The following is a 27,721-nucleotide window of genomic DNA, read 5'->3' as shown; positions in this document are numbered from 1 at the left end:
TTGAGCTGAAGTTTCCTATTAGCTGGACTTCCAGCAGTCTTTCACCATGGAAAGCTACCTTAATTAAAAGTTCCCAACATAAGATTTATTCCAGATAATCATGAAACTTAAGACTAAATGGGTGAGTTTCTAGTAAGGCAACATGCTAGGAGCAGGTTGCTTACTGCAGTGTCTTATACTCTGAAGGAAATACTATTTATGGCCCAGGGCCACAGGCAGCCCTTTGAGCTGAGGGACTCCTCCTACTCGGAAAAACAAGATACAAGAGTTGAAAAAGGGGCAAGTGACATTTCTACCAGGAGTTGCTCTCAGGAACTCATGTCCAGTCCTTTTCAGAGCCTGAAAAAGTGGCTTTGTAAGTTGCCACTTACAATGAGATTGTAAATATAGGCTCTAGGTCTGCCTTGAGAGCACCCACTTCCTGGGATGGGTTTGACGACTTCACACAGTCTCGTATGGTCCCAGTATGGACAAAGCACTGAGAGAATGCTACACAAAACCAATCACAGTTGAACTCAGGAAGATTTAAATGAGATTAAATCAATGAGGAAACAAAAAATGTGTAAGTGCTGTCTTTATTCTGTGAAAATATAAAAGAAAAGCTAATCTGAAAATAAAATCCCCATGCAGAAGAAGCTACAGCAAAAAGGGCTAAGTTGCAAACCACTGCTGGGGTTTGCTGTGGGTTTTGCTCAACCCAGCACTAGTGAGAGTCAGAAAAGTACCTTCTCCAGGATGAATCCTGATAGGACAGGAAGGAAGGCTGTGTGTGGAGGGGCAATCCCAGCACTGTACACCACGCTGTACACAGCAGAAGCTGGTCTGCATTGGAACCGTTTCAACTTTATGTCCATCATCCCCAGGCTGTTTTTTCCATCTCCTACCATACTGCATTCAGAAATGGTGGTGCAACCCTTCATGGCAGCTTTCAGAGACAGTCCACCTGTGCAGGGGAAATACAAGAAATACATGCCATGTATCAGGGGATCCAATCCCCAACAATAATCCCAGCCTGGCCAGTGCGGTCCCCATTTCTAAGCTAAGAACTGCCCATTCATTACATCCAGTTGTTTCCAAACCCACCAGCACTGTCTGTTGCCATCCCCTGAATAAAGCTGAAGAAACAGCAAGTCCGTCTTGGTGGACTTGAAATACAAGTGATTTAAGGTTTGTCTTCTTTCTTTCTGCTGAATAAAGATGACTTTTAAAAATTCTAAACATTTAAATTTAAAAAGAGAAAATGCCTTAAGTAGTTCTCTTTCTCACGTTTAAAGATTCTTCTGCCCAAACTTTGGCTTCCTAAAGAAACCAGGGCTGTGCAACAGCACACCAGGTATTCATTGTCTCCTTCTCTCTCTGACCGTCTCATGACATTCAAACTGAATGACTTTCTCTCAGTCAGATTTGACAAGGAATTGAGAAGTCTCAATGACAATACAACCTGACCCACTTATTAAGAGGAATTCCTTCTCAAAGTCTTTATAAGATTTTAGCCAAACCAAGAGAGAAACCTATGGATAGGCCCACTGAAACCTGAACTTGCCCTTTGCCACCACTGGAGCATTTACAAGAGGAAACCTGAGCAGGTACTGAGTGCTTAACTCCACATTCAGATATTCTTGCTCCTGTTTCTTGCTTTTGCTAGTGCTGTTCTCTGCTGTGCAGATTACGGAGGTCTAGAATACTTTGTTGGACAATTTTATCTCAAATACAAACAACAGGCAAAGGCACTTCATTAGCTCCTCACCTTCCTGTGCTCCCCTACGCTGCTGCTTTCTCTGCACAGTTTATCACACTGCACAAGCCTTCTCCATTCACAGTGGCTGATCAATCAAGTTAAGACAAGTTGGGAGGATTTTTTACTTCAGTCATACACTGAATTAATTTTGCCACTCTATTTTCATTGCTGTGACTATGAAAATTCTTATTTTCCTTCATGTTGTCTCTGTAAAACATGATCTAATTCAGAGTTTGGACAGCACATTAATAAAGTCTATAGGAAGGGCCTTCAGGCATCACATCATCACCTATCAATATTATCAACTCAAAGAATCTTCATCCATAACCATATACAAGATAATTGTTTTTTCAATCTGCTCCTACAGCTGGTGTTTCTGTCCTCTATTTCCATGGGTTTTTCCTGCCTGCTGGAGCACAGGTGGGCCATGACAGGTGGAATTCTTTTACCTGCAGCAGGGGTGGAAACAAGAGCGACCAGAAAAATTGCTGTCTACTTTCCTCTCTGAAATTACAGGACCTGAGATGGGAAAAAGATTTCTGATGGAGCTGTTCAAAGGCTGGACTACAAGGCAGGGCTTTCCTCATGCAGAAGCACAACTGCAACAGTGTCTTGTCCCAAGTGACTGGTATTATCCCATGGGAAAGCAATGTTTCTGCAAAGCTCCATCTGAATCTCCACTGAGCTGCCAGCTGGCTTAGATCTAGACTCACCCTCATACATCCTAGCTAGAGCCAGCAGGTTCAGGGGCTTGGTCAAGTTTGTTACACACCCATGTACCAGACTACCCCAAGAAAACAGTTTCACTCTTGATCTCAATTATGTCATGTTATGAAGAATTCCAGCAATTATCCATGCATGACTGGGAAGAAGGAAAGGGAAACAGTGCTTCCCATTTAACCAGCTTGAAGTTTTCCGTTTTCAGCTTTTAGTTCCTTCTATCTTCCTCTTTTTTATTACACATTTTTTGCCCATTCTTATCTCAGTAGTGCTTTATCTTAGACTAGTTTCACCCATTTTACCAAGAAGATGGAAAACAGCCCCAAATGATAGGCAGTTACCAGCATTCATTAATCCAGCAAGGTCAACACATTGGTCTTCAGATCCAGTGCAGTTTACAACTTCATTACTGCACTGAAAGGAGTCCACACTGTAGCAGGCAGGACACTGGTATCCATTGGGCACATCATTATCTGGTGGCACTGGAATGAAAAACATGGCCTGTAGCTGGTTTCAATAAGGGAATGAGAGGAATAACACAGGTGATGGCTTAACCTGGAAGGCCTCACCATGGGATGGATCAGAGGGGATGGGCTATAAGGACAATAAATAGGTTACATGACACAGATGTGGTCCGACAGTCATCGCCTGTGCAGCAAACCAAGTGGCTCTTTGCTTTCACCTTCCCATAGTTCACGGTGACAGGACCAAGGTGGCAGACATGGGATGGCAGGCAGGACTTGATGGATGAAGAGATGGCCATTCCCCCTGTCATGAAGCAGAAGACAGTGCCGTTATTCAACACAAAGTAACTCATTTTCCCTCCTGTTGGTTCATGTACCAACTTCTAGGCAGCAGTCCCAGGGCCTAAGAGGGACCCCTAAGCCCCCTGAGAAGCATCACCAGTGGGCCAGGACACTGCAGAGATTATGGTGTGGCACATGCCTCTGACCCAAAGCACAGGCTTGTTCAACCTGTGTAAAATCTGCAGAGTGCACAGTCCATCCCAGCCACAAGCATCCTGTCAGGCTCAACTTTGGTCTACCCTATCAGCCAAGCCCAAAAGGTGTAAAGGGGAGCAGAACAGCTAAATGGAGTTTGCTGAAGTGCTTGAAGGATGAAAGGTGGGTGCAGCAGCAGCAGAAGACAGGCGCTGGAGCTGCCAGCACCAAAGCTGGTAGGATATGAGCCAGACTCCAGTTTAAAAGGCGACAATCGCATCACTAAGGCTGAGAGACGACTGAGGCCATGCCTCTAACACAACTGAGTGTCCAGCTGTGTCAGGGCTCAGCACCAGCTTTGACGTATCAGCTACAGGGACACAGTTACTGATTAACAACCTTTCCTCTGAGGACAAGCTGAAAGAGTTGGGGTTGTTCAGCCTGGAGAAGGGCGGGCTCTGTAGTGACCTCATAGCAACTTCCAGTGCCTAAAGGAGCTACAAGAGAGCTGGAGAAGGGCTTTGGACAAGGACATGAACTAATAGGGTTGAGGGAATGGCATCAGACTGAAAGAGGGTAGATTAAGATTAGATATTAATAAGAAATTCTAGACAGTGAGGGTGGTGAGATGCTGGAATAAGTTGCCAGGGGAAGCTGTGGATGTCTCCCATCTCTGGCAGTGTTCAAGGTCAAGTTGGATGTGGCTCTAAGCAACCTGGTCTTGTGGAAGGTCTCCCTGCCCAAGGCAGGGGGTTTGAAACTAGATGATCTTCAAGGTTCCTTCCAACCTAAACTGATTGATGATGATGACGATTATGATGATAAGGTGATAGCTCAGCCCTAGTGTCACTGCATGATTGCGTGGTGTCCCCATCCCTGCTTGAGGACAGGGAAGCTTCTCTCTCCACACACCACCAGTGCATCCCCAGTACTAGGTGTCAGCGCCTTAGTGTAAGTCATGGTTCAGTCTGCCAACTTCCTGACTCAACTACTCACCTTCACCAGAATTAAAAGCCAGTGTCTCCTCCCACTATGAGGTTTTGGTCCTTCCCTCTACAACTAAGAACCAAACCCTCCCAGTAGAAAACTGCTTCTCAAAATAGAAGAATGAGAAGCTTTTCCTATCCCAGACTATTCTGATCTCTGGGTCATCTGTCAGTAAAAGAAAAATGAACAGGTTATCCAAGGATGGACCATACTACCAGTGACAAAAGTAGGGAGAGAGAGACAAGTCCCCAAGCGACCCCACTCTGGAAGCCACACTGGCTTAGAAGATGTCTCACCTATTAGGACTTCATGCAGAATAATGCCACAAGTATCTTCACCACCAGTGCAGGTTTTCATGGGGCCAGAGCAGCTTTTTCCTATACTGTGACATATCTCACACTGGAGGCAGGTCCCTGTGGAGAGGAGGACACATTCCTGAGCAGCAGACATAAGGGATCCCACTTCCTCTTTCACTGAGGTTTGATTTCAGCAGTGATCAGCACTTTTCACATTTCTCTTCCCTTATATTTCATTATGCAATCTATGTTGAGCTTTTCCAGAGCTGCTGATGACAGCAGCCCTACAAACCCCTTCATCCTGGCAGGCAATCAGGTATCCCTGGATTCACAGACTCCAGATTCTCTCTTGGTAGAAAATAAAGACACGTGAGTGGCTGGGGAACAAGAGCTGCCAGCAGGTGCTTCTTGTACTCTGTACAAACTGCAGACTTTCTCCATAATCATTATCTCTTTGTATATCTCTTTGTAGGCATTAGGGGAAAATGGACAAGGACAGGAACAGCAGGTATCTGGAACTGTGTTCCTGATACCTGCTGGAACGCTTTAAGCAGACCGTACTATCAGATACTCATCAGGAAGCACTTAGAAAGGAATAGCATGTATTTCAACAGAGAGCAAACAGGACCTCTTCCATGACACACACCCACAAGAGTCCAGCATGTAGATTAACAGGTCAGGCATGTGTCACTTCCCTGAACCCAGGTGCCAGCTAAGGCACTTTGCAGTGGCCATGGCATCTGCTGTGAGCCAAGACCTCCAAGACAGCTATGTTTTTCTGGAGCAGAGCTGAAGGACAGCTGAGATGACATTATGTCCAAAACATCACACAACCCTGAACATGAGTAAAATAAATGATTCAGCTTACCAATGGTCTGGCTGCCTCAGGGTGACCTGAGTCGCTCTGATGCCTGTCCTGGCTGTACCACCAGTGAGCACACAGAAAATCAGACTGTGAGCTCACGTTGTAAATGCCAACACCCTCATCTGCACATTGTCTCATAGGACCAAACACCCCCCAAGACCAGTCACCCTTACCCCTCTGCAGTGCAAATGCCCCAAGATGAGGGGGGTTCATGGCTCAGATGGCAGAAATTGCCTCACACATGATGCACTCCATTCCCAGACCTCTTTTGTGTCTTACAACCCCACAGGTCCCAGTGAAAAACTCACCTGGGTCCAGGAAAGCCAGGAGGAAGCTGAGTCCAAGGGACAGCCTCATGCTGATGGGATGTAAGCACAGGGAGCTGCCAAATCTCACCCAACAAAGCACTGTGTGCCACAAGAGCTTTATAAACTGGAAGGAAAGAGTTTTTTTGGGGAAGTAGAGGTTGGGCAAGTTTTCTGAATAATATATATACACTGCTGAGCACTAACACCCGTGTTTGCTTTTTCTTTTAAAGCACAGGTTTTGCCTTTTTCTTCATATGAGTGATGCTGTTTGATTTTCCCCTGTTTAGAGCATGCATCCTGTGGAGTAAGACTGGCTTTCCTGGTGATACCAGCTATGTCTCTGGTAAAGACTTTGAACAAGGTTCAGCCTCCACCATCCATATGGATGATGGAGAGGAAACCATTTGAAAAACCCTGGTGTGCTCACACTGTTAGTCCCAAAGAAACAAAGTATAGCAAGGAGCAGCCAGGAAATTCCCCTGTGGTTTAGTTTTTGATGGCTGGTTTCCCATTTTGTCATTCCCATCATAGAGTCAGGAGCTCTCATGCCCAGAGTACAATCAGAAAGCAGCAGTGCCAAAGCAGTGGACTTCCTCTCCAAGCTGGAGTGCAGCTTCAGTTTGTAAAGTGACTGCCAAAGCACACCTTGGAGCAGGCTCAGTCAAGGGTTCTCGGGGTTGAATACGTCAGAGCAGCAAAGCCAGTACTCCAGGGTTTGTGTTTTGATATAAAACACTTGGTGGTTGATAAGGAAGTGTCCTATTGTCCTTCTGGGCTTTAAATTGAATGAAGTCAGAATAGAGAAATCATTGATGTGGTTGCAAGACAGTCTGGTCACAGATTAGGGAAGGTTATAGCAGTATTCCATGGCCTGGCATCTCATGATGGGCTAATGACAAGCAGCAGTGACCAACTTGCCATTGCCCACAGGCTCCCTGCCTCATGTGCAGGCTTTATTAGGATGTGCTGACTCATTGAAACCATGCCCTACTCTGAAGATATCCTCTTGTCCTGCACCATAGTGGACACAGGCCCTCCAGGACTTTTTGCATTGACAGACACGAAGAACTGAAGTGCCCTCATGCTCCCTTCCCTTTTGAGACTAACCTCTTCAATGGACAGTTGTCTTTTGACATTTCCCAATATATTGAGTAGTCCAGTGGGACAACTTCTGAGCTAAGCCCAGAGTGCTATAAGAATGGGAATCACACAGAATAAGAGCCTTGGTTCCCCCATTGTCCACAAAGCTGATATCACAGGAAAACCAGGGAGAATTATGTCTTCACACAGAAATTCTTTTTCAGTTCAGAAATGGTCTCATACCACAGTAGATATGTGAAAATTAAATCAATGTCCTGACTTCAGCCTGCTCAGGATTAAAATTAATTTCTTATTGGTCTTACACCTCACAAATAATAAAATCATATCCCCAGGCAGGCAGAGTTACCTAGATTCTGCCATTTGACTAAATATGGGACTGCAGATACAGATAGGAAGATGAGAAGATGTGACTGTCTCTGGTGATTTTAATTTCATGCCCTTTCATTTAAGATGATTAGTGAAGTGCTTGGGGGCTTTCCCTGAACAACATGACCACACTAGTCTCACTGAATTACACAGAACTCACCTGTTTCCCACCTCACAGGGAGGGAGGGTATGAAGCTGCAGCCTTTTCATATGCTCTTTTAGAGATGAAACCAAGCACAGCAAGAAGAAGGCACAGTCTGCAGCAATAAGAGACCTGGAAAATAAGACTTATTAGAAAAGGTGACAACAATAAAGGTCCTCAGGGGACACCCAGTTACATCATACAGGTCTACAGAAAAACAGGGCTGGATAAGAAAAACTATTGTGGGGGGTTTACATTAGGTATTGGAGAAATTTTCAAACAGTGACAATAGTGAAGCTGATTGCCTGGGAAGGTGTGCATCCTCCACCCTGGGTGGCTTGGAAAAACAGACTAGACCAGTATTTATTAGGGGAATATATAAGTTGATAGGATCCTGCTCCAGGGCTGAGAGATGGATTAGATACTCTCTCTCAAGATTCCTTCTAAATTGTTTTTTATGTTTTAATTTCATGCGCATGAAAGTGCCTGTCTCTGCAGCATGTCCATGTTTCCAAGAGGAGAGAAGGATGTTAACACAGCAGTCACAATCTCCACAGAGGCTGGAGAGGTCAAAAAGATCTGTGAGATGAGAAAAGTTAAAAATCCAACTCTGAAAATAGCATTGGTAGGAAGGGGAGATGAAAAGGGATTAAATGAAAAGGAAGATGATTCTATGATTCAGCCGAAGAAAGACATTCACCTAGGCTAGAGCATCTAAAAAAATAAATGTGAGTTTGTTCTGTGGAGTTGTAGCAGAAAATTTGAATTTCCAGTGGGTTTCACAAAATCAGAGAATTGTTTCGGTTGGAAAAGACCTTTAAGAACATTGAGTCCAGCCATGAACCCAATAGTGCCAAGCCTACCAGTAAACCATGTTCCTAAATGAAGTATCTCTATATCTTTTAAATACCTCCAGGGATAGTGATGCCACAGCTTCCCTGGGCAGCCTCTTCCAGTGCTTGACCACCCTTTCTGTGAAGAAATTTTCCTAACATCCAATATAAATCTCTCATGGGAAAACCTAATACTATTTTCTCTCATTCCAAGAGCCCAAACATAAAGGTATGTGTTCAAAGCATGAAAATAATATGTGTGATTTACATCACAGCTGAAGAACCCAGGTCAGAAAGCTCTGAAAAAGAAATAAAAGTGACAAAAGTGTGACCAAGAAAGTAAAAGTTAGAAAGGACTGGATTGAACAGTTCCTGTAGGAGATAATGAAGGAGAGCTTTGCACAGTCCTAACTGGCATTCAAAGGGAGGATTGCTAAGAGAGAATTACAATGTTGGCTTTAAAAAAGAAGAAGTGAGGTCAGAGCTAAGGATGAACCCACTGATGGTGAGGTTAGCTGGGGCCAAGAGGACCACCCTCTTCCTGTGATGAGACACTTGAGAGGGAACCAAAAGGACAGGATGCACCTGGGTGAAGGAGGAATCCAACAGAGCCCTGGAACCAGGCAAGCACAGAGTGGCTGCCAGCCCTGGTTCCTCACAGTCACTGCAGCACTGACAAGTGCTCCCCTCCCAGCAGCACAAAGCTGCAAAGCCCTTTCTGCAATAGCAGGCAAACTGGTGCTCAGGATGAAGCACAAGGCTGGGGTCCTCAGCTGCATCCAAAATTCAAGGCAAGCACAGAGTGGCTGCCAGCCCTGGTTCCTCACAGTCACTGCAGCACTGTGACAAGTGCTCCCCTCCCAGCAGCCCAAAGCTGCAAAGCCCTTTCTGCAAAGGGCAAGGCAAAGTGGTGCTCAGGATGAAGCCCTGTACACAAGGCTGCATCCAAAAGGGTCACTCAGAGTACTGGCAGCTACAGGAGGGATGTCACCCCTTACCTACGTTACCAGGACATAGATCCTGAGAAAGGCTGGAGGGACTATCACCACAGACATTTTTAACCACAACACATCTCCCTTTCTTCTTCCCTTTAGAAGACAGTCCTAACTTCCCAGCCTCACTGGGCTACCATTTGGGCTATGCTAACATGGGGCTGTCTGTCACTTCAGGACCTTGTATATCTCCAACAGCTCTAAAGCTCTAATACCTCTAGTACATGCCTAAGTAATACCTCCAGTAAAAGAGCAGTGTTCCAAAAGCCCAGGCACAGGTTCTGTGGGAGCACTAGAGCAAAGGTGTCTCCTTATCTCCACTTAACCATGATGCAAGAAGACAGAACCACAATGTGTTATGACATTTCAATGGTGTACTCATTCAGCCCATAAAAAAATGCTGTAGAAGAAGATTCAAATCCACCCATTTTCTGAGCTTATTCCTAGTTCTCCAGAACACACATTGGCAAGAACTGCCAGTCTGGTTAACCAGGCAAGGAAACATAACAGAGCAACTCTAACCACTCCATGCAAGGGTTAGTGCATCTGCCCCAAAGGGTGAGAGCAGCAGGAGTCTCACCATGTGCTTGTTGACAATAGGCTGAGGAAGTTTTCACAGAATCACAAAATGGTTTGGGTTAAAAGAGGTCTTAAGGACCAGCTAGTTTCAACCCCCTCTCACCTTCCACTAGACCAGGTCAATTTGACAGTCATTTGTCTTAGCTGTGATTGCACAAATAAACCAGCCAAGGGGTAGGTCAGTATAAATCTAATTGCCACTCCTGGTATGGAGCTTCCCAAGGTACCCCCTCAGCTGTGCTCCCCCCAGTGCTTCACCAAATAACTCTAGGCCAGAAAGGAGGGAATTTTATTGCCTCTCCCCACCAACTGCTGATGTGGGGTCAGTGCTTGGAACAGGACCTGGGGAGGGAAGGCTGGTGGCAGCCAGATGGTTCAAGGGAGCAAAGTCACACCCATGGCTCCATGGGAGTCAGAGAACCAAGAGTTTGTCAGCAGGGAAGTTACTGTGTGTCTGAAAGAGCAGCATTACTGTAATAGGGTGCCAATTTTCACACATTACTTTCCCATGCGGACTTTACATGGCATGGTGCTAGTGCCAGGTCCCAGGTGGCTGTACTGAGCCCTTTTCTTGCACCTCTCCCTGGTGTGGGCTCCTTCCCTCTTCCTGCCAGTGCTGGATCTGCCTTTCTTAAAAATATCCTTCAGGGTTCCCTTTCCAGCCAGCCAAGTCAGTCCTTTAACGTGAGATCTCCTGTTGGAAAAGAATTTGTGAACCAGGGAAGAGATGTTGGAAGCTAGAAATAATATGAATATAATAACATTATACTGCTGCTTAAATGCTTTCTTCTGTGGTTAAAAAACATGGTAGTTAAGATGTTTGTGCAGGATCACTCCTGAGAAAATACACAGAATCAAATTGCTAAATACTATCAAATCATGAAACTTCCTCTTTCAAGAGATCAAGACATTTAAAGCAGTGCAAGGGACATTTTATTTTGGCTTTAACATTGATAAACTGTTAGTACCCTGGCCAGTAGTTACCTTTCCAGCTGGAATAATTGCCATGGAACCCAATTGCTTTTCAAATATCCTGAAGGAAGATAAATTTGCACGCACTTTAGTGTGTTCAATGAACTCTCTGTTACAGCATGAGTCATCAGCAATGTCATCTTTGAGCATTCAAGAAAACAGCATCTGTTTAATCCATTGGTGGATAATGTAGAAAGTACATCCTTATTAGATATTCACACCTCTTATTAGACATTCATATTTCAACCTCCTCTTTGGTGAACTTCTCCAAAGTGCAACTTTACCAGCAGCAGAGCTCATTCACTGAGAGAGTTCCAGGTTGGCAGCTGAGGCAGACCAGTTTACCAGTTTTAACTGGTACATCAAGCCAAAGTTAATGTTGCATGATCTGGTATTAAAAAAAAAAAAAAAAAAAAAAAAAAACCAACCAAACAATGAATGCATAAGATGAAGTCTTTTAATCCAATATTAATATCCACACATTATATTTATCATTCATGGCAGCAGTTAGGAATCTCAAAATGGAATAAAAAGTCAGTGTTTCAGGAATCATATCTAAGGGGGCTCTCAAGTAACCTGGATCTGCTCTTGTCCCTTGAAAAAGTGACCTGACCCCAAGCCCCTGACAACTTGATTGAATGTGTTTAGATGGCTTTGTTTTTTCCAGCCTTCTACACAAAAAGTCTCCCATAAAGCTGGAGCTGATGATGAATGTCCCAGATCCTGGGAAAGCCAATGGACAAGTGGGAGCCTTTTACATCCCACTGGAATTTGTGAAGAAATCTGTGAAAACAATGGGAACCTATAAAGTTCTTTTAAAAGCCTAATTTTTGAGGGGGCAAGGAGCCAGGCAAAGACAACCTGGTGATGAGGCATTGATAAACTGTAGGTGTTAAGCTGATCTGGGGGATTTGGGAGGACAATGATCCATTCAGCCACTCATCTACTCCTTCTCTCTGGCTATCCACTGCACCTATCTGCGCACCTCCAGCATGGAAACCCTCTACATACCTGGAAATGGGAGATGTGAATTGGCAAGGTATTAATTTTTGCCCTGGACTGCATTTATTTTCTGAAAAATATCACTCTATCTGTTTTCCACCCTTTCTTTGTCTTCAGTCAACTACCAACCAAGTCCCACTGACAGGAAAAAAGATTTTACTATGAAAAGCAGGAGTCACAGGTGAGTAAGATCTGCCTTGGAAATGGACATATGCAGCCCAGTCAAGAAAAAGAAAGGTAAATTATTACCACTGGGCTTGAGAAAAGACTATGCTGTGGCTACAAACTCTGCACATGGTGAACAATATTTGAAAGAACGCATTTCTTTGAACTTTTACACAGATGCAGACTCTTTACACTGGAGATCTTTGTAGTGTGAAGGTCCAGACAACCTCATTTACCACTTTTTCTTAAGCTGAAGTGATCTGGAATTGACTGAACCCTTCTTATAATTTTTGGCATTCCATCTCTCAGTAGTGTGATGTTACTCCATTGATGTCATCCTTTTCTGTTGCAGGAGTTTTCCTGAGTGTGCACACATCATCCCCAGTGAGTCCAGGTGTTATGTGCTTTTCAGTATCAGTTTCTGTCTCCTCTTGCCAGGCCTTTTTTGTGAAGCATCACACATTGCATAAGGAAGAACCCAGAAACCCATGCCCTGCAGCACAAGGAGACATGATCCCAGTTTTCCAAGTGATGCTCATCTTTCCCATCCCTTTCCAGTCCAACATTAACCATTGGTTGATAAGCATCATAAAATAAAGGTATTCCCAAATGAGTATGGCAGATAGCACTAAGAAGATCATGTTTGCTTAAAGCCTGCATTGGTCTGGGCATTTTTTAATCATCAGTTAACTTTCAGAAAGCAAAATCTGTTGTTGGATTTTTCTGGTTGTTCTTTCGTTCTCTCACACATTCATGAGGAAATGCATCCATTGCTCAAAGCAAGGCAGGCCTCCAGGCAAAACAAGGCTTTGACAAGTTGTAATACTGTGGAAGTTTCAAACTGAAAGAGAGTAGGTTTAGATAAGGTATTACAAAAAAAAAAATCTTTACTGTGAGGGTAGTGAGGCATTGGAACAGGTTGTCCAGAGAAGCTGTGGAAACCCATGCCTGCAAGAATTCAGGACTAGACTGGATGAAGCTCTGAGTAACTTGGTCTAGTGAAAGGTATCCCCTGCCCATGGCAGAGGAGTTGGAACAAGGTGATTTCTAAGGTCCCTTCAACCCAAACCATTCTGTGATTCTGCGTTCAAATATTACAGCAAACAACAAATAAATATCCAGGAACAGCAAACAGTGAACAGCAGGGGTAGAGATCCAAGCAAAACTCCAGAGCACTCAGCATGGAGGTGTCTGGTGTAGCTCATCACCAGCTGGAAGAGCTTGTGACTCAGCACCATGTGGAGACATGGGTTCAGGTCCCATGAGCAAGCTGGGTATGAGGTGTCATGCTGGCCTCCAGGATCCAGAGCAAAAGGAACTGTTCCAGTGGGGCATGGAGGTGCTCACACAGCTACCTCCCACCTGGTTTCACCAGTGATGGGGGAGCTCTGAAACCAGTGTCAGATGCTGTTAGCCTGTGTCCAGAGCTGTGTATGCCACAAGGCAAATGACATTGATATTGCACAGATTGGAAAGAAGAAGGTAGAAAGCACCAAGTCACCTGAATGACCTTGCAAGGGATAATAAAACTTTTCTATGACTTGTGCCTCAAAATCTGTGACGAGTTTTGGGCCTCACATTACAAGAAAGACACTTAGGCGCTAGAGCATTTCCAGAGAAGGGAGCAGAGAAGAGCAGGGTGTGGAGCTCAGGTTTGATGAGGAGCAGCTGAGGGAACTGGGGTTGTTTAGTCTGGAGACAAGGGGGCTCAGGGGACACCTTCTCCCTCTCTACAATTCCCTGACAGGGGAGTGTTTCCAGGTTGGGTCAATCTCTTCTCCCAAGCAACAAGTGACAGGACAACATGAAATTGCCTCAAGTCATGCCAGGAGGGTTTTAGATTAGATACAGGGAAAAGTTTTTTTCACTGAAAAGCATTGTAAAGCCCTGAAACAGGCTTCCCAGGGAAGTGGTGGAATCATCATACCACAGGTGTTCAAAAAACATGTGTATGTGGCACCTGAGGGCATGGTTTGGTGATGAATGTGTGGTGGCGGTGGGTTGAAAATTGGAATCATGGTGTTGCAGGTCCCTTCCAATCTTATCAATTCTTCCTACAGTTCTATGTCACACTTTTACCTACTCATCTCAAAAGGATATGGACCAGGATTTCTCATTCCCTAACATCTTGGTTGTGGGGATAAAAAATACTCTGGCAAGGAGCTCTCTCCAGGATAATGTATGACAATGAATACATTTTCACAGACAGGCCCTCACTCTCCTATAACAACCAAAAAGTCACTGGTTCCAGCGAGTCAGGAGATCGGGCTACAGATACCCTAGCTATATGAAATTAAAATTTTACAACAGGAATATCCCCAATAAAAAGTTTATTAACTTATCAGTGACATATATGCAAACAAACTCTCCCCCAAATGTGGTCTGTAATCAGTCTGCCCTGTTTCTTCAAGCCTGGGATGTTACAAATGTAGCTGATAGGGATGATATACTGACAAATGGCTGGTGTTTGTGTGTCTTTTAGGCCCCAAGCAATCATCTGGGAAACCACAAGATTTTAATGAGCCTGCCCCAGAGACATTAGGTTTTATGGAAACAGATTAAAAGAATTTTACATAACAACTTAATCATGCAGTGTAATGAGAAAATAAATTTTTTTAAATGCCATATAGATAAGACATGGGAAATTCCAGCCCCAGTGATATGAAATGTATGGAAATGATAATCAGGTGGATATAGAATGAAAATGAAAACAAATGTGAAAGAAGAAAGGCAGATATTTAGAAGTGGGATTATAAGATTATTAAAAGACTAGGGCAGTTACATATAAGAGAAAAATCTCTAATGTAATATTTTTCAAGAAAGTTTTTGTCATCTTCATGTTTTAACTTTTGCATGAACACAGAGGGAAAGATTAAGGAATACATCTTAGTTCCAGATCTCTGACTGGTCTTAAGGAGGACTTGAAAATGTCTTTATCTCAATATAAGGAATGCCAAAATTACATTCACTGGTTCACAGAAAACCTCATTATAAGGGTCACCTCACTCTAGATTGCAGGGCAAAAAAAGGTTGCAAATAAAGATGAAAATGAAGGTGAAGCTGGGAAAGACACACTCTTCTTATCACATATCCCAAGTGCGGAGAAAAGAAAAGGAAGCATAGACTGCACAGCCCGCCACTGGGATCTGGACTTCCAAACCCTGTCAGTTTTGTGGGTGAAGATCAGTTTTGAAGCACAAAGTGTTGAAGACAGCATGGGACCCCAAGCAGAGTCATTGATGTAGCACTCAAATTTGCTGAATGCTGCCTTTGAAAGGCCATGTGAAGCTGCTCCTAGGGGTCTGATACAATGCAGCTCCTGTGTCAGGCCTGACAGCCACACAGGGATTATTCAGATACTGTGGAGCATTTCAAGTGCTGCCTAAATGCATTTGATTGCCCAAACTGCAGTCTTAGCCTGCAAGTTCAATCCTACCTGAGGAGACGAGGTATTGCATTAACCCTACAATTTTCCCAGTATCAGATGATCCAAAGATATAAAACCCACAGATTCATGAACCGCTCTGAAAGTGCTTTGCATGACACAATCCCTCGGGAAATTTAAGTGCAACAGACCCAGTTATGCCAGCACTGCGTGTATGTGTAGAAAGAGGCAACACCAGGTCCTAAATCCCTCAGTGAAGAGACCTAAACTCAGGTGTGGTGGGGCATTCCCGGCCTTTTCCAGGCCGCAGTGCAGCTGAGAAATGCTCACTAGGCCTCGGCCTTGGCAAACAGCAGCTGGGCTCAGCTCTTCTGGAGCTTATTAGAAACAGACTGCTCCCAGGAACTGCTGCAGTAAAACAAGCCCCTGTTTTCTTTATGAAGAGCCTTGGAAATTATATTTCTTCCCTGAATAGTGGAAACATCCCTGTTCTCACACTTTCAAAGAAAGTGCCGACCCAAACTGTGGGCAGGATGAACCATTCTTATGAGACTAAAGCCCACTGCCTTGTAAGACCTGTAAGAAATGGTTCAAAATGAGACCCTTGGAGGTCTCCTGAGCCCCAGCAGACTGTGACCAGCAATCTCCCTCTGAGTGGGGCCTCTCAGAGCCAGCCAACTCTCATGTTTGCTGTGCTCAGAGAATCGCTGGACAACAACAAATCCTAGCCCAACACCCCTTCTCCTCAGAGCCCAACCCTTGTACCACTGGGGAGGTGCAAAGGCATCCAAAGTGAGTATTTCCCTACTTTTGAGGGGAATTTTTCACAAGTACCTTCGTTGCATTGACTCTTTGTGTGCATGCACGTGTGCATATGCTACAGCAGATCTGGGAGAAATGCTACTTTCTTAGAAGTTTAAGTCAGTCCTGTAAGTAAGGTAAAGTCATAAGTTATAAGCTAAGTTAAATGCTGCTAAGTGTTCTTTCGTTAAAATGCTAAGTTTAACTTTGAAGTTACAAGCTAGGTTAAACACCGTTAAGAACTATTCCTCTGTTAAATTGTTAAGGTTAAATTGTAAGTTAAGTTTAAGGTATAAATTAAGTTATAAGTTAAGCCTAACTACTGTTGAGTGCTGTTAAGATTTTAGGACATATTGCCATATTCCTTTTCATCCTTGCCCTCACTCTCTTTTGTCACACACACACACACACATATAGATAGCTCTTGGCTCATTTCTGTTTTAATTGGCTGGATTTTGTTTGATTTTGTTGTTGCTTGTTTTTCCTTGGTGTGCCTCAACTGTCCAGTAAATAGTAGAGTGAATCTTGCCAATGAACTTTGTCATGCTGTTGCTCAACAGTAAATCTGTTTTTTACTGATACCCTTGCTGGTGATTCTTTAAGTGATTTCAAACACTAATGTGTAACAAAAAGCAAGTTAAGTGAGTTCCTCATGGTCTCTTGGGCAGCATAAGTACCCTTCCAAAAGTGACCCTGCAAAGGACCTGCTGTTTGTGCTTGTATCACTCATTCCCCACGACAGTCCCACCACAGTGACAACCCCGTGTGGCAAGGTTGGAAGCAGTCAGAAACATCACTGACTCTGAAAGCAACATGCAGGTGAGTCAAGACACAGCATCCTATGGGGGGTAGCTTCAGCTACTCTGATCTCTTGTTATACCACTCGTTGCTAAGGGAATGGTTTTTGTGCTTCACATGGGTTTGTAGCCATCAAGATCTGCAATTTATGAGGCAGAAAATCACTGTGGAATACACGTCTTGACCTGCCTTTTTTCTCTGCCAAGGAATAGATTTTTTTTCCTGGCATACTGGCTGTGTCAGAGAGGAACTGTGCTTTGGTGTGGAGCTGGGGAAGCAGAAAACTATTGCCCTCTTCCTATGCATGCAAGGGGCTTCTAGTGCCAGAAAAAGAAGCTGTAGCCATGTGAAGCAAAGCCATGGTGCAACTTAAGTTTACACTGCTGACAGAAATATGTTCCAAGGATTAACTCTGATCTGGCAGGCTTTGTTTTGGATCAGACCCAGCATAGACTGTACTGTGCTGTCCCTAGGTCAAATCAGGTGTCATTTGACTCCACTAAGCCCTTATAGTATCTCACCATGGCAGTTAAACCAAGATCACATCTTCCCTTTCCTGTAATGTCTGTTCTGTGTGTCCTTCTCCTGCTTCTCCCTTGTGCCACTGCCAGTGCTCTTATTCTCCCCTGGAAAGCCAGTTCATGGAACAGAGCTAACAGTTACCCAGCAATGAAAAGGGCAATGTGTTTAGGCCATGCTGGCAGGGACAGAAAGGACAAGGTTGTAGCTATTCACATTTAGCTTGGCTGACACTGGCAGGGAACCACACACCAACTTTGTGCATCTGTTTGGTCAGGCACATATAAAAACCTATCTGATGCCTAAAGTCTGTTTTACAAATCTTGGCTAATTGAATTTAAATTTATTCAAGACTCAAACCCTGTTTTGATTCAAATCTGTGTTGTAACCTGACCCAGAACCACACAGACCTGGTACAGAGGGTTAGGGAAGCACACCCCCCTCCTTCAGTCACAGAGTCCCTGACTTTTTTTGCTGGGACCTTTTGCAGGATCACAGGTTCAGCTTCAGGTATGTGAGCCCACCTTCATCATGGACTGAAAAACTCAGTGAACGTCCTGCAGAGGAAGCTAAAAAAATAATTCCTCATCTCATGGGACTGAACTGACATCACTCAATGCTTGGAAACTCAAATATGCAATAGATCTCTTATGACATCCCCATTCCAGGAATGATCTGATGATCCTATTTCTTAGACCTTCCTTTGCCCCAGGCTGTCCAGAGTCTGGCTTGCTACAGATTCAAAGCTAACAGCATGACACTTGCCACAAATAATACCATGTCCCTGTAATATGGGATCCCCTACTGTGCTGGGCTGACATTTATACCAAAAGGGCAAAGGTTCTTTCTTCCTCTTTTGCCCAGCACTATGGGCCTATCATGTCATGGTCAAAGAAAATGTGTTCCTCTTGTGGACTGCAGACAGAGGTTCCATGAGAGGGATGAAAAAATCTGCCTAAACCAAAGCCAGGATTAAACCAGGGTAATCCTGGACAATAGGCCAGTACCTGTTTATCCAAAATGCCTTTGGCCTCAAAGGAAATGGCTGTCTAATTAATATCAGCAGAATTAGCATGTGCATGATTTGTATGAGGTCTCTGCCAAGGTTACAGTTGGCAAGAGCAGACTTTGCCAAGAGCAGCCTGCTGGCAAAGCCCCATATTTTCCTCTGCTTTGAAGCATATCTCCCGTCATTTCAGATACTCTCCTCCACCTGTGGTCTGCTCCTGCCAGTTCAAAAGCCCCCACCCATGGGGCACATTAATCCCTTCAGAGTCAGTCTCTGCATCCACTAGGAAAGAGAGCTGAGTTCCTTATGCAATATCTAACCAGCTCTCTAAGCCAGGGATGGGTTTTGTCCCCTTTTCAGCCTGGAGCATGGATGCAAGACACAACTAGCCCAGAACTTTAACAGACATCACCAAGATGAATCATTACTACTAAGTTATGTGATTACTTAACAATCTGTATACATAACTGGATGAAACGAGCTCTTTCTCCTGTCTTCTTTCTCCTTTGTCCAATCTTCCCAATTATCTTCATCTACTGAAGCCAAGATCCTTTCAATACCTCCAGCTTGCCAGGGAGAGCTGCCCCAGCTTGCTATTTGAATTATAACACACCCTCTAGAAAAGTCTCTGGCTCAGAATTCACTTAAGTGAGAATATCCCTTAAATGCATAACAAGCACAGTTGGATGAGTAATTGATTCCATCCAGATTGAAATGGAAAAATCTCATTGGGTCCTACTCTCGGTTTTCTGCTTCTGTACTTGCTCAGACTGCAACAGGTCTGTTTGCAGGGATCAGAGATGAATTGAAGGCTCTGGGCTACCTTCCCTGCTGAGGTGCTGCCTCAGGGGCACCACCTGGGATTGACAAGCAGCTGTTCCTTTACTGTGGGAGAGTTGGGAGAGGGAATCCCAGAGATTAACAGGTGGAAAGGACATTGCGGGTTGTAACTAAATGATCTTTACAGTCTCCTTCAATCCAAAAAAATTCCATGATTCTATGATGCGAGAGAGACTGTTTATAAGATTACGTAGTGTAGGAAAATGGGGACTGGCTTCATATTGAAAGAGCTCAAGTTTAGACCAGATATTAGAAGAAAAATCTTTGTTGTGAGGGAGGTGAGACACTAGCACAGGTTGCTCAAGGAAGTTGTGGATGTCCCATTCCTCAAGTGTTTAAGGCCATGTTGGATGGGGCTCTGAGCAACCTGGTCTAATGGAAGACATCGCTACCCACAGTAGATGTATTGGACCAAGAAGATCTTTTAAGGTTCCTTCCAACTCAAACCAATCTATGACTCTGTGATTCTTCTTGGGGTCTTCTCTAAAAAGGGCTGTTTTGCAGTGGGGTGATGTTCAGACACTCAAAACTTGACTGTAAAATGTAAGATTGAGATTATCCCCAAGACACAGCACAATTTTTGGAAAAGACACTTGGAGGAAGACCACCAGGAGCCAGCTGCCTGCCAGGGAGGGAAACAAGGATCTCATCACCGCAAGGAAGTTGAGATCTCTAGATTTTTATTCAGGAGAGGAGTTGTAGTAGTGCAATTTTTCACAAGAAAGACAGGTGGAGGTAAGGTGCATCCCTCTGTGCCTCCATGCAAGGATGGCCACCTGATGTGAAGCAGCTGTTTCTTGTCCTGCTTTGACCCATCTGGGGCTGTAAGATCTCTGACAAATTTTTTGCTAGGTGCACATGCATCACCTGCCACAGAGGATCTTGGAGCCCAGCAAACTTGTCAATCTACTAAGGAGACAATAAATTCATCAGATAGAATCTCAAAGAGCACAGAGTAGAGAAAAAAGCCTCTGCTGGGGCAGGAAACTTTTCTCCTTCTTCTTCAGCAAAACTAGCCGATTTCAGTTTGCTTCATGTGTGGGGAGGAAAGACTGTGCAACAACAACAACAGGAGCAAGTGTCAGCTTAGCCATGACTAAAACAGACAGGCCTTCTTGTCCCTCTGGCATGCCTATCTCCAGCTATCTTAGCAATATATCTGTTTTTCCTTTGCAGATGGCATGTTTGAATACTGGACACAGATGGGCACAGGATGAAAATGGTGTCAATTCTGAATGCACTGTGTACACCAACCAGCGTGTTACAAGAGTTGTGTGCTCACAGTATTGCTGCCCTTCCACCAGTGGTGGCAAATAGAATGCCTTCCATTTTCCATAGCAGGGATAGCAAGTGCATAGAAACAAAGGTCCGTGGTCCCTATAATACCTACTAACAAGGTTTGAAGAAAACATGAGATTTGTTAAGAGTTTTGCAGAAAGAATTGTGGCACCCCACATGGCACCACCTCCAATGTAATCCTTCATGACATTACCCTTCTAGAAGAACAACCCAAGGTGTCTTTCCATATGTTCAGGCTGGTGCAGCTGAAAGTGGGAAATTGGCTCAGGACTTCCTGAGGCAAGGGAGGAGGACTTTTCCCCAAACATTGATTGTCAATGGATTTCCATCTCTGTTTCTTAATGTGCTTTTTGTGCACTCTTGATTCCCACCAGTTATTCACCCCACGGCAATCACTTGAGTGTTGCCACTCTATTAAATGTGAATTGAATTAGGCAGGAGGCAATTATCTATGTTGGAAGTTTCCCAGGGTATCAGAGATGAGATCCTCAGCAATATCTGATGAGATATTTACAGACCACAAGTAATGCAGACATTATTTAAAATTATGGTGTTTCCCACACTGCTTCTTAGTATGTTTTTGGGACACTGGGCTTCAGAGTAAGTGAAGTCAGAGAAATGAATTAAATCACCTCTCTATCACAAAGCAATAGAATTTCCTTTGAGATCTCTTTGAGTGCAGATCTGCTGCTACAGGCTTTTTTTTTCCCCCTCAGGTGGCTGGAAAACAGTCCTTTGACATGAGCCATGTTTTGTGTGCAAATTGAGCACTGACATTGCTGAGTCCATGGGACAGGTCTGTCATCAGTGCAGGTACTGATGATGGATATTCCTGCCCTACCCTGACCTGACTGTGACATCTTACCATACTCTTAGAATCACAGAATATTCTGAGTTGGAAGGCACCCAAAAGGATCACCAAGTCCAATTCCTGTTGTTAATGTCAGACTGATTATGAGCCAACAATGTGCTCCCACTGCAAACTGGGCAAACCACATGCTGGTCTATGTCAGGACTTTTGTGGCATGCAGAACAAGGGAGTTACAATCTCCACTGCTGGGTGTCCAGTTCATTCAAGAAACTGAAGAAAGAGCAGAGAGCTACCAAGACCAGGAAACAGAACACGTGTGCTAGAAACAGAGTCTAGGGAGCTGGAATTAGTCTGGTGAAGAGGAGTCTGAAGGGGAAATCTAATAGGAGCCAACAAATAGGTTGAGCTGGTGGAGCTGTTCTCAGCAGGTGCAGTTGACATAAGAAGGAGTAACAAAGTGAACTCTGGGAAGTCCACAGTGGACTTGAGTAAACACTTTTTAGCTGGTGTTGCAAATGCATAACTAGAGGTCCAGCACTGGATGGGAAAATAGTCAATGACCTGTATGTTGAATCACATTCAAAAGAGCAAGTGGGATTCACAAATCACAAAATTTATTGAATGCAACACGTCAGGGTTTTTTGGTTTGCTGTTGATAATGCAGAGCAATTACACATAGCACCAAAAGTACAATTGCAATCACCAGCTTAATGTATGTCAACACTCACGCAGCTGAGTACACAGGGCTTACCAAAAGGTATCCAGTCAAGGGAGAGTGGAGAGAACAAACCTGTCAACCTGTCCCTGCAATTTCATGTCCAATTCTGATCCTCTGGTTAGATGCAGCACTAGGGTATTTTTTATACCTTGTTAATCATTATTGTGCAGAGGGCTGTGGTTTGGATTGTGGTCAAATCTTCCATTCTTTGTGGGCGTGTTTTATAGAATATTTTCTAATAGGAGATGTACTTGACATTTGTGGGTATGGGGTAGAAGAACAAGACCATACAGCTTATGCCTCACTCCATGATCCCATGCACCAATGCCACAGTGACACAAACCACAAGGCCTCCATCTGCTTTCTATGCTTCCACCTGTGTGTTCCATGGCATACTGAGCTTTGCATTTTCTACACTATTTTACACTTACAACAGCTGGGATGTATCAATTTCTCAAGGTTGGGATTGAAGGCACTTAGACTGTAGTTCATGTTTGGACTCAGGTGTTTATTATTTCTTATCAGTGAAACAGTCTCATGACTATGAGTTCTGTAGCCTTTCATTAGTAAGGCACAAAATGGCTTACTCTTGTTACAAGGTCTTTAAAGACTAAATTACCTAATTAAGAAAGGACACTTAGATTATTTTCCCTTTTAACTCAATAACTGATCCCTCAAAGTCCACAATGCTGACTTTTCTGTTTAATTACAAAACATCCCCATGAAGAAGAAGGAAGAAGAATGTAAAGACAAACAACTTGCCTCTGCCTTAAAACTTCTATCTTGTTTCATATTTATTTCTATATTCTAAAACTCCAAACTCTAAGTTTTCTGACCTGTGATATTACACATTTCTAACCAACTACACACCAGTAATCTCAGTACTGTCAATTAATTTTGGAAGCCTGTTCCATGGCCTCAGGTCAAATGCAATGTTCTCTTGTGGGTCTGTGCCTTTAAGCACAGAAAGTTTAAAATTCTCAGCATCTAAGATTCCAGCAGGGATGGAGGACCAGCCCTGGATCTGGTCACCAGAGTTATTTCCATCCTCGGAACACTGGTGAATCAATGTATGTAAAGTGGCCAGCCTTGTAAAGTGTTGGGGATAGCCCAGCTAGTCTGAGCAGAAGACTGAAGTGCAGATCTCTGACGAGGTCTTCAGACAAAGCTTCTGGGGTACAGTCTTCCATCAGCCTTGCCAACTTTTTGTGTGGCCACAGAGAGGTTCATGACTTGTTTTAGTTGAAAAATAAGCCAGAAAATTATGATCTGTTTCAGGCAGATACATTCTAGGTGTTCCTATGCCAGCCTGAGAGCTGTAATGAGTGGCCACCAGCAGACAGTCTCTGAGTTGCCACCACTACCAAAAAAGGTACAGGACCATTGGTAATCTGAAATAGCCTCTGCTTCATAGTAATTTGTATTTTGGGATTAACACAGTTAACTGGCTTGCTAACTGAGGTGGATTCATGCCCATGTTGCATACAAATGAAAGATTACAGCCCACAAAACCTAAGTCGGGGACCAGTTGCAGCCAAATCATCCTTGACTTACTGGTTGTCAGACCCCGTTCAGAATGTAATGAGCCTCACGTGCATGCAGGAGAACAAAAGTCCTGCCTCACCTCACGATAACAATTCAGTATAAACAATTTCACAGGCAACAGACCTCCTAATCAAGTCAGTTATGAAAGAGCTCATTTGCGGGGAGAGGAGGCAAGATTTGAATCTGAACTGAAGTTCACAGTGAGTTTTGGTACAAAAGAAAGATAAATACTGAAATGTGCATTTGCTTCCATTAAGAACAACTTAAAGCTGCATAGCTTGTCCAAGAAAAGCATGACAGGACAGGCAGAGAAAGGGGTCCTGGGCTGGCTGTGTGGTGCACAGTAAGAAAGGTGGTGCAGGCCAGCCATAGGATGACTAGTACAGAATGTGCTTTTCCCTTATTTGTCTCTTCTTCCAACACACTAAGCTCTTCTGGTTCGTTTGCTGTCATATACAAATTCTTTGTTTAATTTTGTTTAGCTTGACTGACATCGCAGTTCTTGAGAATCAGTGGGTGTGATAATGCTCTCTCCTGCTCATGATAGTGCAGTACTTCAGGAAACAAAAGGATTAGAACCCATACGTCACTCACCTGCATGGATCACACTGGGGACAGCTAATGGAGAGGACATTTCCAGGAATATAAGGCTTTTCCAGGAAAGTTCTTTGCAGTGCAGCAGGAGTGGCAAGAGCCTCTGAGTTCTCCTATGAAGGCTGTGCTGTAGGTCTTACAGTGTCTTTTACCTGCAGTGACTCTGGCTCCATCTGGAATATCACCAAGGTACAAAATGTGTGTCTCTGGTCGCACACTTTCCTCAGCTTAAGCCAATTTCTCTTCTTTTTCCCTTCTTTTGAGTAATAGCATTGATTAACCCAGGAAGAGTGGATAATTTTTAAGTATTGTGGATTCATGGTGAATTAATTGGTTACAAATGTCTATACAGATGGGACAGACTGAGAACACACAGTAATTGCAGCTCCCCACAATTTCCTAAGTTGTAATATCTTGGTTAGTTCTGTTCACATGCACATAGTCAAGAGTGAACCAAGAGGGTAAGGAGAATCAGCAATCCTGAATTCTCATCATGTCCCATGTCTGCTATCAGACCAAAAGCATAATCCAACAGCAGCAAAGCTGTACTATGTAGTGTTAATAATGGGTCCAGAAATATTTCTCCAAGCTGGATTCCCAAGAAACAAGTGTCTGAAGCTGGGTAGGAGGAACAAAACTCAGTGGTGAGCATATGATGCCTCACAAATTCAGCAAAGCTTTTGCATGCCAGCTCCCATTCTGACTGCACTTTCAAGGAACTTTACAAGAGTCAAGGCAAGGACTCAACACAATGAGGAAGGATTAATAAAACACTGGGTTGGTGGGGTGCTATATCATCAGGATGTGTGAGCACTTCCTTCAATTGGTCAAATCTTGCATGGGATTCCATCAGTGGTAACCACAAAGTGTTTCAGTCCCAATCCAGATAGCCCAGGTATCCTGTATTACCTGCTGGTTTTCAAATATCTGCTTTTATCTTTTATCTCATGCTCCTCATTCTTGAGGGAATTTTCCTTGTCCCTCATCTTCTGACACCCGCTCTATGTTCAAACCATCATTTTTCAGGCTAATCCGTAGGGTCTCGCTTCTTTCTTCTGCCTCCTGGCTCTTCATCCAGCTACTGTTCTTGTCTGGCATCAACTATAACCACTATGAACACTAGCATGTGTCCTCAATTGAAGCACATGTCCACAATTATGTCACTTTTCTCTATTATGGCAATAAAGAGGAGGAGGCGGGGAAGCAATGCATAAAACAATATAAAACTATTCTAGGAAAACAGGCTCTGGAGGAATCCAAAAGCCTCCTTGTTTGTAGAGCCAACTTCTAATGGTACAGTCAGTCACTGTTCTTATTTAACTTGCTTTTCAGCCAGTTGTGTTTTTCTTAGGAAATGCTTTCCAGGGTCAGTCACTTTAGGGAAACCATAATCTGATGGCTTGAAGATCAAGTCCTTAGAGCCCCCTACAAAATCATGCCAGGAGGAGAAGCCCTTTCTCAAACACCAGCAAGGCTGGAAGACACAACTTGAGTCATCTCACAGCTGCCTCTAATACAGGGTCTGTATACCACATTTAGTTTCTACAAGGCACTGAAGCCATAGCAACTGATAGATAAAATACATTTTTTAGAACTAATACACAAGAGAACCAGACCTCTTCTTATAGGAAAAGCAAAAAATAAGAGAGATCAGGTAAGAAAGAACAGAAAAAGCTGGAAGGTAAAAGGGAGGATAGTGCTGAGGAACACATTTGACACAGGCAGGTTGGTAGGCAGGTTGAGCTCTGGAGAGCAGAAGCCAGAGACTGAGCCCCAAGCCAGAGGATGGGAACTGCTGGCCCTTTGCATAACAAAGCAACCTGGACAGGGGACTGGGCATTCAGGGCCACATCAGAAGCCAATGACTCCAGGCTTTCCCCACACTCAGAATGTGTGGGTATAAAAGCTCACGGATTTCTCTGCTGGGGTTCCTCATCAGAGGCAATACCTCAAGCTGTTATTTTGTTATTGCACCATGATTAAATTATTTTAAGGATCAAGATGTCTGAAACTCTGCTTCTGTGGGAAACCTGGGATCAAGCTAGTGAGCAAACCCAGTCTGACTGTGTGAATCATGGTGGGAAGGGGCCGCAGCTCAAGGGGTGTGATCGTGATGGCCAGAGTGGCTCCTGGATGTCTGGGCAGGGAACTTTCCTTTACAATAGTTGTCACTCTACATCAGAAAAACAGAATAGGTTATTTTTGTTGGAAGGAACCTACAGCAATCATCAGCTTGCTCATGGTGCACTCCTGCATCCAGATTGTTGATAAATACATTGAACTGGCCCTGGAATTGACCCCTGAGGAAAACCCCTGATTGCCAGCCAGATGAGGCCCCATTCATTACCACCCTTTGAGCTCTGCCTTTAGCCAGTTCTGCACCCAGCGCACCATGAACCTGCTTATCCCACAGCTGGACACTTCTGAATGACAGTATCAAAACCCTTCCTAAAATCCAGAAAAACTACACCCACTCAGTGGGTGACCTTATCATAGAAGGATATCAAATTAGTTAAACAGGACATTCCCTTGGTGAACCCCTGTGGACTGTGCCTGATGATTAGATTTTTCTTTTAAATCCTCATTGAACCATGGCTACAGCTACCACACAGTAACTATAGGCGAACTATGTGTTCCCCATTCCAGAACTTCTCTTCTTGTTAGAGACTTAAAAAGCCTTGTGGCCAAATTACCCTTTGAACTGTGGGCTTGTGGGACACACCTGAGTGTGTTGCAAAATCCCTAAAGCAGGAAATCACAGGTTTCATGCCTTGGGCAGAAAGACTGAACACCCTGGAGCTGCATCCAGGAATGGGAAAAAAAGTGTGGAATAAAATAACCACACCTCTCCCCCAATAAAAGTATTTTTCTGTTATAAATGTAGCTGAGAAAAAGAAGTAGTTTATGCTCCTGGCTTTTATATCCTGGCAACTGCAGTGTTGTAATACTTACCATGCATTACTGTAAATAGGATCTAAATTAAAGGTTTACATTACCCCAGCTGCACTCACACCAGCGGGAGAAAAACCCAGGAGAGCAGCCCATATACTCCACAGCTCCAAGCCCCTCTGATGAGCATCCCAGCACAGCTTGGATAAAGAACCAGCCCCGGAAGAAAATTACCTTCTTTCTCCACTCCGGGGCTTTGAGTTCACTTTAACCTCCCTAATGAGTCGTCCCCTTCCCAGCAGGATCTCTAGCGCCCTGATGACTTGACTGTGTTTGCCTCATATCTGGAGAGTATCCATGTGATTCACCCACAGCTCCTCCGGGGCCTTGCAGCTTTGATCCTGGTCCTCGTAGCTCATTTTTGTTTTCTCACAAGAGAGGAAATAACAAAGATGACTGACAACACACAAAATGAGGAGTCTGCTCCACGGTCACCAAGTGCCAAG

At 44.0% G+C, this 27,721-nt stretch overlaps 1 protein-coding gene across 3 annotated transcripts; it reads right to left on the bottom strand.

Moving 5' to 3' along the window:
* Positions 1-559: 559 nt before the first annotated feature.
* LOC120506862 (phospholipase A2 inhibitor subunit gamma B-like) lies at positions 560-27,721 on the bottom strand. 3 transcript variants are annotated; one of them, XM_039718954.1, is made up of 8 exons: positions 27,450-27,721; positions 24,327-24,499; positions 7,483-7,596; positions 5,856-5,979; positions 4,683-4,799; positions 3,077-3,226; positions 2,800-2,940; positions 560-943 (listed from the first exon to the last, which is right to left on the bottom strand). In XM_039718954.1, exons 4-8 carry the CDS (start codon positions 5,902-5,904, stop codon positions 714-716), a joined length of 687 nt encoding a protein of 228 aa, XP_039574888.1. In that variant the 5' UTR covers positions 5,905-5,979; positions 7,483-7,596; positions 24,327-24,499; positions 27,450-27,721; the 3' UTR covers positions 560-713. The 3 variants fall into 3 exon arrangements, with proteins under 3 accessions (XP_039574888.1, XP_039574879.1, XP_039574896.1); XM_039718945.1 differs by lacking the exon at positions 24,327-24,499; XM_039718962.1 differs by lacking the exons at positions 5,856-5,979; positions 24,327-24,499.

The sequence above is a fragment of the Passer montanus genome, unplaced genomic scaffold (genome assembly GCF_014805655.1).
Source record: "Passer montanus isolate IOZ18808 unplaced genomic scaffold, ASM1480565v1 scaffold104, whole genome shotgun sequence".
Taxonomy (NCBI): domain Eukaryota; kingdom Metazoa; phylum Chordata; class Aves; order Passeriformes; family Passeridae; genus Passer; species Passer montanus.
This window is presented reverse-complemented; position numbering and strand designations above follow the sequence as displayed.